This window comes from Carassius carassius, chromosome 19 (assembly GCF_963082965.1).
Source record: "Carassius carassius chromosome 19, fCarCar2.1, whole genome shotgun sequence".
NCBI classification, from domain to species: Eukaryota; Metazoa; Chordata; class Actinopteri; order Cypriniformes; family Cyprinidae; genus Carassius; species Carassius carassius.
In genome coordinates, this window is record NC_081773.1 from 12,827,882 (window position 1) to 12,844,112 (window position 16,231).

Here is a 16,231-nt window from a genome sequence, read left to right on the forward strand (position 1 = left end):
TAAATAAAAAAAGCACTCTGATTGGTTGAATTCTTCATCTTTTTCTGTTGCTTCTTTTAAATACTGCACATGGACAGAGGCGTCTCTAGATTTTTTACGTAGTTTAGAGTGACAAATCGTACCAGCGTACTTTGAGGTCAAATACGTAGCCACTAAGCAAAACACACAGGTTGGCAGGTCTGCTGATGAATTGTGGAAAGGTTCTGCAGGATACTTCCTGTAGTGGTCTGAAGGCAAAAGTGCATTGATTGGTGAAGTCTGCTATGATTGATAACACCCAAAATTTCAAAAAGTCAATTATGATTTGGTCCAAAAAAGTCAGAGTCTACAAGAGTTTTACTTCAGCTCTGCTCAACAAACATACATTATATTAACAAAATATTTTTGCTACTTTAAAGCAGCTTTGAACTTGAACATTACAAATATTTAACATAAAATTAGGCATAGCTGCACAAACAAAACAAAATGTTTTAACATAAAATGCATCCACACAAAAGTAGCATAGAACCCCAAGTGTTAGACAACTTCAACATAAAATGTTTTGCCGTCTCAGAAGCTTCTTTGAAATCTGACCATCTCCAGCATCACTGACACAACCTGCAGAAACAGAAAAATAACATTAAGAAGTAAATGTTTAGACCGTTTCCTTTAATTAAATTTACTTTCACACTTACCCTTACAAGATTTATGCATAATCAGCGAGGCCTTTCTCCACAAGAGGTCTGTGGACGAGTTTCCCTTCTGCATTGTATAACAGCACAGTCAGCTGTGGTTCAGTTGCCTGAAAATGCACATTTGGATATTTTCACATTTCATGCAACTGCTTCGAATAGAAACAAATGTGTTTTGCATTGTTATAAAGTGTTATATGACACTATATATTTGTTCCCCTTTACACCTGTGTTTGTCCTGGTTAGTATATATATGCAGTTTCATTAAAAGTTAAATTCAGCTTTATCTTTTTATTTTCACCTTCACTGAGTTGTCAGATCTACTCTGTTTAAAAGCCATTAAGAGCGGTCAGATCATGAGCAGACTGTCAAAAATGCATGTTATGCCAGGTGTAAAGGCAGTGAATGAGGCGTACAGTGAGCACTGCAGTGAGCTCTCCGTTCAACAGGTTGATCATCTCCATCATGGCTCTCATACTCCACTCAGGCCGGTAAGGTATCCTCTCCGACTCAAAACACACATCTGTTGGTCTGAAGCCTGCTAACTTCACATAAACTGCTGCACATGGGAAATGATGAAGGGATGCAGGGAGTTGCCGCAATCTGCAGTGACACATCATTTTTTTGGATGTGTTAATTGATTTTAAAATGCTTTAAAAAATGTCTTTATGATTTAAAGCACATTTTTACATTTGTTAAATTTACTGAAATTAAATTTCAAGAACAAAAAGCTGGATATATGAAAGAATTTTTTTAAATTACAATAAAGTGTCATTTAAAGACCTGGTCTTTATATATTTCTGTCAGGCTCCAAAATATTTTACTGAAATTTTTATTTGTGAATTAAAAACCGGTAAGTGTATTTTTTAAATCAAGAACACCTACAAAGGTTGGAGTCAGAAAGGTTGGAACTACTGTTCTAATGAACCTAGTTTGAACCAAAAAGTTTTTACATTTCTACAAGAACAAAAATTACTCTCAAAGTCCCCGATTAATTTGTTGTCTCACTTTTGTGTTGGTAAGATGTCATCCGAACCAAAATCCACATGTCTCACAAGGAGCTTCACAGAAGGAGTGAGTTGAGAAAAACCCATTAACTTCGCACGATAATATTTACCATCGCTGTACTCGGCCAGACAGGGACACTCTGCACACAAACACAATTAAAAACATCATCTATTCTCCAAGTTATTTAGCCTGTGTAGGGCCACAGGCAGAGAACGAAAAACATGGTTTTAAAGTTTCTGGAATAAATTTGATAAAATAGGCATGTATACAAACAAAATACCACAGAGGTGTTTGCATTCAATGAAATGAAACATGATCAAACAACAAATAAAGGCACCAATGGGGAAGTCTGTCAGCAGGCTCAGATTTTCTATATTCTCATTCACACGCTCAAGAGCTTCCTCCAAACTCTCTTCCTGCTCCTGTTCACACTTATCCAACACACACAGGAACACCTGCAGGCACACATTAGATTCAATGAAAGTAAGAGACTGTAAAAGTGTGGACACATTTACCATTGTAACGGTTGCAAAAGAAATTCACTACGGCTTCATGTTGGTCACACGGATTTAATGTGTTGATCAACAGAGAGCTGCTTGGTACAAAATTTCATCGAATACTGGTGTTGCATTTTCATATTAGGACCAACTCCTTGAGACATGATCGATTCATGAGCAGCTCTTCTTTTTTTGATGAATGAGGCCATGTATTCATGTAACAGACCTATCAGCTCCAGGGCTGCATAATAATTTAATATCAAAATATCTCACAGTATTTTCAATAAAGATGATATGATTTTTAAACATTTCTGATATTTCAATATGCATTACCAGCGTTTCCCATACATTTATTTGTGGAGGTGGGCTATACTGAATAAACACGAGCACTGCACTTTTCAAAATTTAAACACAGTGTTTGTGTTTTATATGAATGTATCTTTGATGAAAACTTTTCTTCTGAATAGTTTCAATGGCATTTTCCTTTTATCAGATACAGGAGTGTTCATGAGCAGAGCTGCTTTGTTCACAGCCATTAACAGGGAAACCACTGTTTCTGCCAGTTAAAGGCCCGTTCACATCAAGGACGATAACTATAAAGGTAACGATAAAGATATAGTTCTAAAAATCATTCTCAATATTAAAGAATAGCAGTCCACATCACAACTATAAAGATAAAGACAGAGAAATTATATCGTTGGAATCACTTTCAAATGATTTTTCACCAACTGATGAACGATAAAAAAGTTGACAGCCAATCAGAATCCATCCTGCTGTAATGAGCTCGAGAATTTAAAACAGCAGGTGAACGTGCGTTTAGAATAAACAGACGATATCATTTGCTGGTGTGGACACTAATATTTTAGGTTTACGGGTTGGGGTAGGTGATAAAACACCTTATAGGATAAAACAATCTAATAGGTATAAAATTAAATTTCATTGTTAGATTCCGGACCTGTATGCCTTCTAGCCACAACCATTTCTGCTGCTGCAAGAGCACCTCCAGCTGGCAGAGAGCTAATTAGCATTTTCAATTGGCCCAATCTCCAGCAACATTTTTTGTTGTTGCGCACTCTTTTTTTTTTTTTTTTTCTGCATCAGTAATTCTGATCGAGTTGATTTTGATATCAACTCTTATAACTCCGCATTTAAGATTTATTTTCAAAAGGTTTCATAGACTTGGCCCAATCCCAATTCTACCCCTTAGCCCTTTCCCTTATCCCTCCGGTCGTGCGTTCACATGAAGGGGTAGGGATGTCTGGATTCTCTTTTGGTTGAAGGGAAGGTCCAGATAGCCCTTCAAACAAAGATTTTTTGGGACCACACTTCAAATGAAGGGGTATGAATTATCTCGGCAACATGGCTGCCTGAGCGAACAAAAAGACACATAAATGTAAGCTTTTTTTGGCATTAATAAAGATTTTAACTTAAAGTTATAATTTGTTTTATGTTGTATTCAATCGTGAGTTCATATTAAAGGGGGGGTACAATGGTGTTTCGTGTATTCAGAGTTGTTCACAGTGTTAAAGAGATTTATTCTCATGCTAAACATGGCCAAAGTTTTAAAAAATAATTTAGAAGAATGATTGACAGAGTTTCTGTGTCGAAAATCTTACTTCCAGGTTGGTACAAGTTTCGGCTGTTTTTTTTTGATCGTGGATCTAATGATGTAGACAAGAATGGAAGTCCTTATATGAGCACTTCTCCTGGAAAAGCACGCCCGTGCACACACATTGACCAGAGGAGAGCGAGACCGCGCACATCAAGCTTCAAAATCGTCGGCAGCGCTTCAAAGGATTTGTTCGAGAATGCCTCCAAATAAGTGCATTTTTGGATGTGAGGGAAAGTTTACCGTGTTCAGCTTCCCCAAGAACCCAGCGTTACATGAACAGTGGATGCAGTTTGTTTTTCCGTGGCAGAGTAGAGTATCAAGTGCGTTTTTGAGTTCTGGTCATTTGAGTGAAGAATGTTTTATAAACAAGGCCCAAGTCACGCTGGATTAGCACATCGTTTGCTATTTAACCCCTTAACTGTCACCCCCCCATTTTTAAAATAGGCATTAAAGTGCACTATCCAAACTAAAATTGCTGTAATTTATGAACACTTTGGAATATAAACATAAGGTTGGTCTCTTTTTAAAGAAGAAAATTAGCAGATATATTCACTTATGTGCTGATTTCCAACAAAATACAGATGCAATTGTTTAACCCCATAACTGTCACCGTCCCACCTGTGCATACTGCACACCAGTATATGTTTGTATTGTAGGAGCTAGACGACGTATGATGACGCGTGACGGCATAGTAGTGGTGTCCCAATCCTTCAGGAGAAGGGGTATAAAATAGAATTGGGATTTGGCAAATGTATTTTTCAGAAGTTTGTAGGTACATACATCTGTTGTGTACGTTTTGGGCATTTTTTCCCGAGGCTTTAAAAAAATTTATTCATATCGGTATCAGATTTATATCATATCAACCGAAATTAAGAAATATATCATGATATAAACCTTGCCCACATCGTCCATCCCTAATCAGCTCACATACCTCATTTGGGGTGCGGATATGCTTGACCTTGGCAGGGAAATGTGCTCTTGCTTTAGGAATCTGGAGTTCTTTATAAATCCCAAATACAGGCTGGGGTTCCTCCAACCCCTGAAAACACAACATATTGCTACTAAACCAGTTCTGACATTTAGTAAGCAAACTGAGTGAAATAATTTAACTAGAAATTCAGGAATTGTATGATGTGTACAGAAATTAAACTCGTACCTCTGTGTTTAGGTCCCAGTCATCCAAATCAGGGACAAGAGGCTTAACCACATAATCCTGCACATAAACACACTGTTAATATCTACACCTCACATAGGCAAAACAACTCTGCTTTTACTAATATCCACTGATCAGACCTCCTGGCTGATGATGGCAGGATCAAAACTGGCATATTGGTGATGCACCATTATCTTGCTAAGCGCCATTCCATCCACCGTGATCTCAACTTTTACACAGCCACACGGATCCTCTGGACGCTCCTGCAAAACAACAGGTTTATGGGGAGAGTGCTTGTCAACACATGATAATTGACACTTTAGTGATAAATAGAGTTCTGCTGATACACGGAGTGGTGTAGATGTAAATTCACTTACAATAATGTGGACATAGACTGAACGCCCGAGTAGCAACTCCTTCATGAGCACCACAGCATCCCACTGCCAGCCCTTCCCAATCTGTAGCAGTTCAAAACCAAGGATTTGCCAGTCCAAGGATGTGAGTATTTAATCACATTTAAAAAATCACTTTGTTTATTTGGAATTGTTCATTTCAGGACAGCAATAATCTCTCATACCCACCGATCCCTTTAATTTGCTTTCTTCAGCAATTTAAAGGGTTAGTTCACCCAAAAATGAAAATTACGTCATTAGTGACTCACCCTCATGTTGTTCCAAACCCATAAGACCTCCGTTTATCTTCTGAACACAGTTTAAGATATTTTCGATTTAGTCCGAGAGCTCTCAGTCCCTCCATTGAAGCTGTGTGTACGGTCTACTGTCCATGTCCAGAAAGGTAAGAAAAACATCAAGTAGTCCATGTGACATCAGAGGGTCATTTAGAATATTTTGAAGCATCGAAAATACATTTTGGTCCAAAAATAGCAAAAATGATGACTTTATTTAGCATTGTCTTCTCTTTCGGGTCTGTTGTAAGCGCGTTCACAACACTGCCGTGATGCTGCTGACGTCTTATCTTTGTTATTGGGCGCAGCAGAATACACATGATGTTTTTAATACCCTTCTGGACATGGAAAGTATAACGTACATACATTTTCAATGAAGGGACAGAAAGCTCTCGGACTAAATCTAAAATATCTTAAACTGTGTTCCGAAGATGAAAGGAGGTCTTACGAGTTTGGATAAACATGAGAGTGAGTTATTAATGACATAATTTAAATTTTTGGCTGAACTAACCCTTTAAGTTTTCATTACAGTATTGCTGAAATAACCACAAAGATTTTATATTCTCACCACAAGAATTAAATTTATAAGTACCTGGGGTCATGATTCATGACAATATAAAATAAAAAATATTTGTATAATGCATATATTAATGCACATCCTATTTGTAGGACCATAAAGATATTCATTGGATGAAAATTAACTCAAAATGCAAAAAGACTTTAATAGCTCTAAAATATGCTCTTTCTTTATGCAGAAATTACATTTTAAATATTTTACAAATATTGATTTTGAGGTTAAATATAAGAATTCTACTAAATGTGTTACATTAAGGGGAAATTATCACAAAATAAATGTAGAAATCTCAGCTATCAGGTTAAAATAGGGATTCATGAGTTGATGAAAAGCTGTTAAGTAAATCAAAAATTTTTTTTTACGCGTACCGGTAGGACTCCATTTATCTGACAGGGCACACAGAGCTGCGGCACATCCTCACAGAGAACCATGGGGTACACATGACAAACCGGGATACTCTCCACAAGTCCCTGATCCACATATTGGACCTGGAACAATTACATCACAAACTGGTAACAAAACAATATGACCCAAGGTGTTTACATTTGAGATTATAAAAAAAATTCTATATGAAAGTGATGCGATGCTGTGAAAGCACACTGACCTTCACGTGTCCTCCAATGACCTCCTGCACCTGACCTCTGTACCAGAACATGTCGGTTCCCATGACAGCACATCCCAAAACACCTTTCCAGTTGTAGCTCTTCGGTCTTGGCAGGGTTTTAATGTGCTGTTGCAGACGCTCCCGTAAGCGATCAAACTCGCACACTGAACATGTCAGAAAACAAATCTGTATTATGGAGTTTTTAAGCATTTTCTGTAACATATTACCACAGTCATTAACTCATGACTGCCCACATACATGAGTTATCAGTATTCAGTAACTTTGCAGTAGCAGCTGCTACTAGCCAATCCTAATAGATGTCATTTACATCTTACATCTTATAGGTTTAGCAGCAAAAATGCTCAGCTTGAAAGGATGAAAAGTGATGATAGAAAATTGTCATAAAAACAAGATTACTGACTGTTTTAGTGAGAAATAAAATGGCACACACCTGCTTGGTATGTCATTGCGTAAATGACACCTTGTTCGGAGATGGCTGAGATGTTCATGAGCGTGTGTCCGCAGGGAGGCAGCTCTGGAGGGGGGTATGAGTGTGTCTGCACTCTCTCTGGTGGTGGGTTGATGCGAGGGCTGGGTGTGGGTGGTGTCTGAGGAAGGCTCGTGGTTCTCTGTGGCTCCGGAATCTTCTCACTCAACACACACTGCTCTGAGAAGACTGTTTCGGATATAGGAGCAGCCCTAGAAAAACGGTTTACTTAACGTATTTTCCGGACTATAAGTCACACTTTTTCTATCCCTGAGCAGCATAGAGCGCCCTCTCGTGGCTGTAGACGGTAATGTTTTCTCTTGGTTCTCGGTTCTAAATAAATGCCACTTATAGTCCAGTGCGACTTGTATGTTTTTTTTCCTCGTCATGACGTATTTTTGGAATGATGCGACTTATACTTAGGTGTGACTTATAGTCCAAAAAATACGGTAGTATACACCGAGATCAACATAAAGAGTCATGTGAATGATAAGCATACCAAGCAGAAACTTTTTTTCTTACTTTCTCTCCTTTAGAGCAAGTCCTTCACTGATGAGGAAATCGGCGAAACTGATGTTTTGACCAGCACGGTTTGAACAGAACAGAGACACCAGCACTGGCCTGGTGGATGGGTCCTGAGAGGAAAAATACACAAAGTTTTTTTATTTGACACAGATAGGGATATGCCGGTATCAAATTTTCCTGTTGCAATTAATTGCTCATGCTTTTATCACGGTAAATGGTATTATCAAGGTATTGCAATTTAGTTTTAAAAGGTGCTCAAAATATAGTATTATATAGTATAATAGGTTAAATAACTTTTTTCTAACAAAAAATAACTGAACATTTAAATAAAATAAAGCAATTCAGAAATATATATAAAGTTAAATGTTTTGCACAGATTAAAGTGCAAAAGAACTATAAAGACCAATGGGTAAGATGAACATCATAGCAAATACACAAATCTGAATGCCAATTTAAAATTATTTAAATATGTTTTAGAAAGTAGTGCAGCTGGTTTATATATGGGGATTCCAGGGTAAGGACTGCATTCTCTGCAGTTTAGCGCCATCTACTGTCAGAGAGTGAATGTGCTTTCATTCAGCGCGTCTCTCACGTGTTCCTCCATGTGCTTCTCTTACGTGCTTGTTTCCATCAGAGTACACACCAGTCTTTCAAGCAGCATGCAGCGGTGTTGTGCATTTTGACCAGTTGATTGGAATAGTTTTCATAAAATGCATTTCAAATTCAGAATAATTTGTAATATATAATTATTTACGGTATTTATAAGTGCCCACGATAACAATATCGTGCATATTTATTACCGTAATATATCGCATTACTGAATACCGGCACAAGTCTAGACACGGATAACTTTTCCATAGTTTTATAATTCCTTTACATTCATACGGGGTCAAATTCCCGCTTAATGTACTGCAGTCATGGAATAAATGTAGGGAAAGGTTTTAGAATAGCAAACAATTGTCACAGATCATTTTCATATTTCTACTTGTGTTTTTAAATTTAAATTTTGGTTTCATGCTTGTTATTTTTTTTCCTGTGACTGCAATACATTTGGTGGGAATTTGATCCCATACATTTGTTCTAACCTTTATGTTCATTACAGCCCTGGCACCAGTCAAGTAGTGAGAGATGAAGTCACACGCCGTGGCTGTCCAAGTGGAGCGACCGCCAGCTGGCCTGAGAGTTGAGAAGAAGGTAAAGAAGAACAGGAAGGAAGAAAATTTATATGTAATTACAAATTCAAAAACAACTTCACATTATGAAACACTAAAAGCATTAATACATTACAAATTTGACTGGGTTAGTCTTGTTTGAAGTTGTGGTATAATAGTGGACTGTTTAAATGTTAATCATAAGAATAGAGATCATACATTTTTAGTACTCCCCTTGAACAAGTTTCTGCAAAGTGTATGTAAACTGTGCATGCTCATCTGTAAGTGAGAAAATGAGTGCTCCATCAGATTGTTACCTTACACCACTGAGGTTACATTCGAGTAAGAAAGATCCGATCAGATCAGGACTGAGTGGTCTGAGATTGTTTACATGAACTTTGACTTTATTGCCAAAGTCACAACGCAAAACCTATAAAGAAAACAACACTCAAATTAAATTAAAATCCCACTCTTTTCAGATTTATTAAACTATAAAAGTGTGTGCACATTGCACCTCTACCTCTGCAACACCATTAGTGGACACACTGCACACATTTCCTCTTTCCCAAACCCCGGTGTTGTTGGCAGCACAGAACATCTCTGCTTCCCAGAGAATCTCCTGTGGCTCTGACTTAGAGAAGAGACTCTTCAATGTGTCGTGGATTCTGCAAATATTGCATGCAAAATGGCAGCATTATGACTGAATACCAACCTCGAGCTAAATAGATGTGTCACTGAAAACAGGACTTTATTTTTCTTATTTTGAAAAGAGGTTTGATGTACAATAAGATTGTGCCAATAGACGATAGTATTGTGTATCGATGATAGTTAAAGATATCGCCTGTGGCTGATGCCTTTGACAAATTCAAGACAACGATTATTATAATATTAGGGCTTATTTGTTCAATCATTTTTTTTGTGTGTTGTGCGATATAAACAATCACACACACAATTCCACTGAGTTTCTAAATGCAATGGCCAATTCAGATTAGTCATCGCTGAAACAAGAGTTTTGTTGTTCAGTGTGTGCTCGCTGACAGAATTCAGTTCTCTCACCAATTCTTTCAGCATAAACTACATCATTTCTATTAAACTGTCATTCTGTTAAATACACATTCAGTCATAATAAATATATTTTAGAACATCCATATGCTATTTTACTGCAAATATATAATGTGTAGTTAAGCTGCATTTGTACCGCAGGAGTACTGTGTCATGAAATGTAATTTTAAAAGTATTTCAGGCGAGTATGTAGTTGTTTAAACTCAAATCTGTGGTTTATTTATAAAGACAGCGCCTATTTAAAAATGTGTTTCGCCGATCTCGGAGACGTGAGCTCCACGCGATGAGCAGTCTCACCTCAGCTAGACTTTTTGATGTGTGCCGCTGGCTCTGATTTCTCTTTAGTGGTTAAACATAAAATATCATTCGTTTTTGGTAAATCTAACAGGTAATCTTTGGTCTGTATTCAATTTATCGATATGTTAAAATGGAAATAAAAAAGCCAAATTGATATAATATTGTTTCATTGTAATAGCTGTATATATACACATACATATATTTACCCGGAACTTAATTTAGTTCCTGGTTCCTGCGGTGGAAACACACCGAGTACCAGCCCAAAGTCCCTAGTTCCTGGGTAAAGTTCCAGCGGTGGAAACGCGGCTTATGACTGGAGCATATTGACCTAATGTACAATTATGGACTGAGGAAATCGGCACCTCTTCAGCTGGTCGTCAAACTGCAGCAGCTGCACATAGATGTTTCCAGGAGAGGTGACAAGTGTCACACGAACTTCGATATCTTTGACACATGTGGGCAGAATCAGATTGGGCTTCAGCTCTTCAGCAACAGGAGGAGGAGGAGGAGGAGGAGGAGGAGTCAGAACAACAGACAGAGGCTCCTCTTCAAATGGAGGGTCCCACACTGTCGTCTCCAATGGCTGGGTGTCTTTAATCTGGCTCCTGATGAAGCAGGAGAAAATTAATATTGAATACAATGGATGAGTGGAAGATAGATAGATAGACAGATAGATAGAATGGTCTCTTTTTCATGACTTACTGTTTACTAGAAACAGCGAGACCATTTCTAACCAGTATATCTCCAATACTGTCTCCAGTGCAATCTTCACCAATCTCATACAGACACACAGGTACAGGTCTAGTGTCGGGCACAAGCTCTACATAAAAGTGAGAAATTCAAGCAAAGATGTACAGTATGCCACATTACTCTCCAAATTATTTAATGATGTCACATTGCACACATTATTATAGAAAATAGATTGTTTTTTAAAAGCAGTGATATAATTGATATGTCTTTGTGTTTCTGCTAGAGGTCTTCATGGGTCCACTTGGATCCGAATGCCCGAGGTCAGACCCGATACCAGAGCAGGTTTGGGTCCAAAACTTCGACAAAAACCTTGGACATGGGTCAGTTCGGTTTTAGCAGCCTCGGGTATTGGGTAATTTAAAATAAACAAGCTTCTGCCCAATGGATTCGAACAGAAATCATCTTAAGCCCCTTTCACACTGCATGCTGGACCCGGAAAACTGCCGGAACATTGCCGGGTCGCCTTCTGTGTGAATGCAAACACATCCCGGGATTGATTCCAGGATTGATCCCAGGTCGGGGACCTAGTAACATTGCCAGGTTCAGTCCCGGAACGGGCTCTTTGTGAACAAAAGCAAGAACTAAAAAGGGAGGGATTTTACCCGGTAGGTTTTTTTTTCCCGGAAGTGCGCCCACGTGCACAGACTACATTGTAATCATTCGCTATGTCATTTGTGTGGAAGTACTTCGAAATCTGTGCGCAGGACACGGGCAGCCAATCAGCACTGGAAGTGCAGAGCTACACGTCTGAGGCACAGATAGCAGGAAGCAAACAGCCGACTGCACAAAATAAGAGTCCCTTTCCAGCGCTCAATGAAGCTGCGCAAGTGTACCTGTACGCACCCTACACAAGAGGAGACAGTGAAGGGATGTTCAGCTCAACTTCTCACGTGCTGGATGAGAAATGAAACTGACTAAACTGTGACAAAACTGAAATGTTTTTTTTTTTTTGTAAAGTAGAACTTGCATAAACGTTTGAAAAGCCAGAAGTAAACATCAGTTCTGTATAGGATGGTTATTTTTATTTTACCTTAAAATTACATAGACTTAATTTGATTTAAAAATCACCTGCTGTAGCACACTGAAAAAAAGTGTTTAATTCATCCAATCAAAAAATTTTAGGGTAATGATTGACATCTATATTTTTTAACTTGAGACAATAGTTATTTATTTTTCATTGGCTCAAGTAGAAAAAAAATGTGGATCATTACAATCATTGAATCATGGACCTTTTACAGGTTGTGCATGGATGCACATATTCCGGGTAATCACTGGCAGTGTGAAAAGTGCAAAATCTAGCAACCCGGGAACAATTGTCGGGACACATTACCCATGTATTTTCCAGAATCGCAGTGTGAAAGGGGCTTTATAGATATGAGCTCCATCAGGTAAATACACTCGCTTCATTATGCTGCCTGTTCATATAGGGCTTTTCTTTTCTTGTGAACAGAAGCCTTTTGCCGAAGATCAGGTTGCACACAACCCTATTTTTTATCAAACTGGCACGTTTATTTTATTAAATCCACTGGTCACAATTGAAAGCCAAGCTCAGAAATTACTTGTATTCATCATGCAGGCAATAATATATAGTAGCCTAATAATAAATTGAATAAGTGTGAAATAAATCAAAGTACTGGAAAAGTGGCCAAATCTGTCTGCAGGACACTGAGATTTTTCCTGACTGACTGTGGGGCTGCAGGCTGTACATGTCAATGCCGTTTACGTTCGGGACCAGTCGGGTTCAAAATTAAATGCTGTCGGGTCAGACTTGTGTCTTTTTTCATCAGTTCGATCTCGGGTCAGGTTTTTCTTTAAAAAATATTAATGCACGTCAGATTTGAGTAAGAAGGGATTCGGGTAGGGTACAGATTTTAGGACCTGAGAAATCCTCTAGTTTATGCCAGATATAATCCTCTAGTTTATGCATATAAACTTACTTTTTGTGACAACAGTGATAAATTTATGCTCCACAAGATCCTTGAATACAACACAGGCTTCATCACTCCATGTTACCTGTGGGCTGACCACATCATTCAGACTGCACCACATGGCCTGAAAACAAATTGATAGACAGACTTCTTTAAGTTTGTTATTTATCAGAGATATTCAGGTGTGTTTTTAAGACATGCTTTGACAGACTTGCCACAGTATCATAATTTTTACAGCAGTACAGTATCCACGTTCAAACTGGTTACACTGCTGGTGGTAGTATGTGGTAGTATGTAGGAACAGTTGTCGAGTAAGTTTCATTCATATTGTTCTCCGTTTAAACCAATATAAAATTTGGTCAATCACAGTATCAAAGTATACACGTAAACCTAAATCTTACCATTTCTGGCAAAGCAAAGAACTCATCCTTTATCTGTCTCAGATCTTTCACAGAGAGAGTCTTTCTGTAGCCAAAGTCCACATACCGAACCTCAACCATCCTACCACCAGGGAAACCTGAAATATAAACACAGGCAATCCTTTTAACCTTTATAACACTATCAAAGTGACAATGGATTTCTTTTATTGTATGTTACATGTCTGATATGTTGTAAACACATGAACTCACCTATGACTTGAACCCTGCACCATTCGTGGTCATAGCAAGCGATGCAGGCCTGTGAGAGAGAAGGGCAGTAGATCTGGAACTCAATGTTTGCCTGCGGACGACTGTAACAGTCCTGGAGCTTTGAGTGCAACAGCAGGTACTCCATATTTTCAACCTGCATTCACCAAGGATGTGTAAATATCATTTTCAGTTAATTATTTCATTTCATTTTGACATTATAATAAATGTGTTTTTGTACTCACTAGTTGTACATAGAAGTCTGACGGTGTGTTCACATGAGAAACCATAGCATTGACCTCAGTATTGAGTGCAGGGCGAACTGATGGGTAGAAGAGCAGGGGTGCACTGCCAGGGGCGACTATAGGAGAGTAGAATCTGTACAGAAGTCATATTACAACACTGTCAATGTTAACAAAATGTTAATTTTGTTTTATTCTGTTTTGTGTGATGGTTTACCAATAAGCTTTTTCAGGCATGTGATCAGCTAGACTAGAGTACAAAAAGAAGGAAAATCTGACCACGCCACCAGCACTTATTATTAAAAATATATATCTTAGCACATTAAAAGATACCTTATATTATAATACAAACTATTGTCCTGTAAAAAATAAAAAGCAGCATTTCATGATAATCATGATAACAATATAGTATATATTAAAATAATTATACATGATAAAAGTACGGCTTTAAAAAGATTGGTATCAGTGATCATATCGGCAGATACTGCTTTAAAAGTAAAAGTGCTGTAAGGATAATTACATACCTGGCCTGCCCCATGAACACCAGGTGCTCTCGCAGAGACACCATTGGTGTTTTCTTCAGATCCACTAACAGTGCGTCTCCGTCCTCCCCAAACACCTGCATCTCCACAGCCTCAGATCCCAGCAGGCTCTTCATCTCGTCAACTGCCTCTAAACTCCACCCTCTCAGCTGATAAAAAACACAAACATGTCTTGCCAGTTATTGATTGTGCCTATATTATATTCTATATTATATTGTGCCTATATTCCATATTCTATAATAACATCTATATTTACAAAACTAGATCAGAAAGACAAATTATTTTTGCAACCCTAGATGGCAGCTAAATGCCTGAATATTTCTTTTAAATAAATACAGAACTTTTAACATGTATTTTGGTGCACTCAGCTGCAACACTTATACAGTATATACAGAGTAAATCTCCACAACTTATACCAAGTCTGCAGGAATAATATCTTTAAGGGAGCATTTGATGGCCAGAGGAGCCCAGCCATTCATTTGAGCCAGAGTTGAAGCATCAGGTCTCCGCATACACTCATTCAAGATGCTTAAATCTCCATCACTGGAGATGCACAAAGAGAAAACATGCATACAGTGAATGAGTGAATTTGCAGTCAGATAAAAAGAGCAGATTTACGTGAGATACATGAGCATGCAAAAAATTATGCACATAAATAAGAAATAAAGAGAGCATCTCTGCTTTTTAAGTGTTTACATATGAATACACTATTTATTTCTCACCTTGGAATTGAAATGCCCTTGGAGAAGCCAAAGTCCTGGAAGTAGACACACAGACGGGAGACTTCTGATGCAAGGCATTTGTTCACACTCTGGAAACACTCTTTTTGAAAGAGCTCAGTCACTGTTACTCTACACCACATATCCTCCTTCCAATAGATAAAGAGCATATCGCCTATGCACAACAAGATACAAACAATCAGACAGCCGCATCTCAAAGTTTATCTTTTAATCTTCTAAATCTTTTTAAAAAAAAAAAGCATTGTCTCTAAATTTACTTCGGCTCATTTATTTCTATGATGTGCACAGGAGATTAAAGGGGTCATATGATGCGATTTCATGTTTTCCCTTCTCTTTGGAGTGTTACAAGCATTTCCTGATCCTGGGAGAGAAGAATACAATGCCAGCTGTTCTGACTCACAGTCTGTAAGTACGTTTTCATATTTAAAGAATTTGCCACTGATGATTCAAACGTTAGTTTTGAGCAGTGTAAAGAGCTGGTTTTTTTTGTCATTTCTCCGATCACAAATGCAGACATGGTTTTATGTTTACGCAGTGTGATGCAATGCAACGTGTAAAATTATAGTATAAGTCATTATAATCCGTAATTATGTCCCCACTGGATGCAACAAATTGCTTGTTTATAATGGGTTTATTTTGTTTTGTCTCGTCGCACTGAAACGTGGCATCAGTGTAAAGGTGCGTAACTTTCCATCACTCACTTGAGGTATTCAGCCAAACACAATGCACTGGATAGCTGGCCAAACAGAGCACACCCTACTTTTTTTAGGCCAATGAGGTTTGTAAAATCAACGCGGTTCACAAAGGCAGGGCATAGAGGAGAAACAATAATGTACAGCAGTGGTCAGCAACAGTTGGCTACCGCAGCCAGATTATTTTGATTGCGGCTGGTTCTGAAATAGATCTGTCATGACAGCAACAGTTACTCACAATCACTTCATCTTTAGTGATTTCAAAATAAAAGTGGTAAAAAAAAAAAAGTATGGTAAAAGTAAATTTTTTGCAGCAATGTTGTATTTTGAGATGTATTGAGAGCTTTTAATTTGAAAAGCTTTTAATTTGCGGTGCCATCTAATA

The 16,231-nt window shown here is 38.0% G+C and overlaps 1 protein-coding gene across 2 annotated transcripts in view; it reads right to left on the reverse strand.

The window, feature by feature from the left end:
- Positions 1–320: 320 nt before the first annotated feature.
- The window catches only part of LOC132095114 (RING finger protein 17-like), a 31,220-nt gene continuing 15,309 nt past the window's right edge, over positions 321–16,231 (reverse strand). For both annotated transcript variants that reach the window (XM_059499887.1, XM_059499886.1), the window contains exons 13-37: positions 15,137–15,308; positions 14,831–14,957; positions 14,397–14,563; positions 13,876–14,008; positions 13,634–13,787; positions 13,406–13,521; positions 13,014–13,128; positions 11,029–11,146; positions 10,689–10,931; positions 9,488–9,632; positions 9,285–9,397; positions 8,902–8,992; positions 7,814–7,926; positions 7,256–7,503; positions 6,805–6,968; positions 6,569–6,688; positions 5,319–5,399; positions 5,082–5,204; positions 4,945–5,001; positions 4,720–4,827; positions 2,017–2,134; positions 1,680–1,818; positions 1,088–1,274; positions 675–781; positions 321–597 (exon numbers count right to left, since the gene is read on the reverse strand). In XM_059499887.1, coding sequence (XP_059355870.1) covers positions 686–781; positions 1,088–1,274; positions 1,680–1,818; positions 2,017–2,134; positions 4,720–4,827; positions 4,945–5,001; positions 5,082–5,204; positions 5,319–5,399; positions 6,569–6,688; positions 6,805–6,968; positions 7,256–7,503; positions 7,814–7,926; positions 8,902–8,992; positions 9,285–9,397; positions 9,488–9,632; positions 10,689–10,931; positions 11,029–11,146; positions 13,014–13,128; positions 13,406–13,521; positions 13,634–13,787; positions 13,876–14,008; positions 14,397–14,563; positions 14,831–14,957; positions 15,137–15,308 — 3,248 coding nt within the window. In that variant the 3' untranslated portion in view covers positions 321–597; positions 675–685. The remainder of the gene's footprint in view (positions 598–674; positions 782–1,087; positions 1,275–1,679; positions 1,819–2,016; positions 2,135–4,719; positions 4,828–4,944; positions 5,002–5,081; positions 5,205–5,318; positions 5,400–6,568; positions 6,689–6,804; positions 6,969–7,255; positions 7,504–7,813; positions 7,927–8,901; positions 8,993–9,284; positions 9,398–9,487; positions 9,633–10,688; positions 10,932–11,028; positions 11,147–13,013; positions 13,129–13,405; positions 13,522–13,633; positions 13,788–13,875; positions 14,009–14,396; positions 14,564–14,830; positions 14,958–15,136; positions 15,309–16,231) is intronic.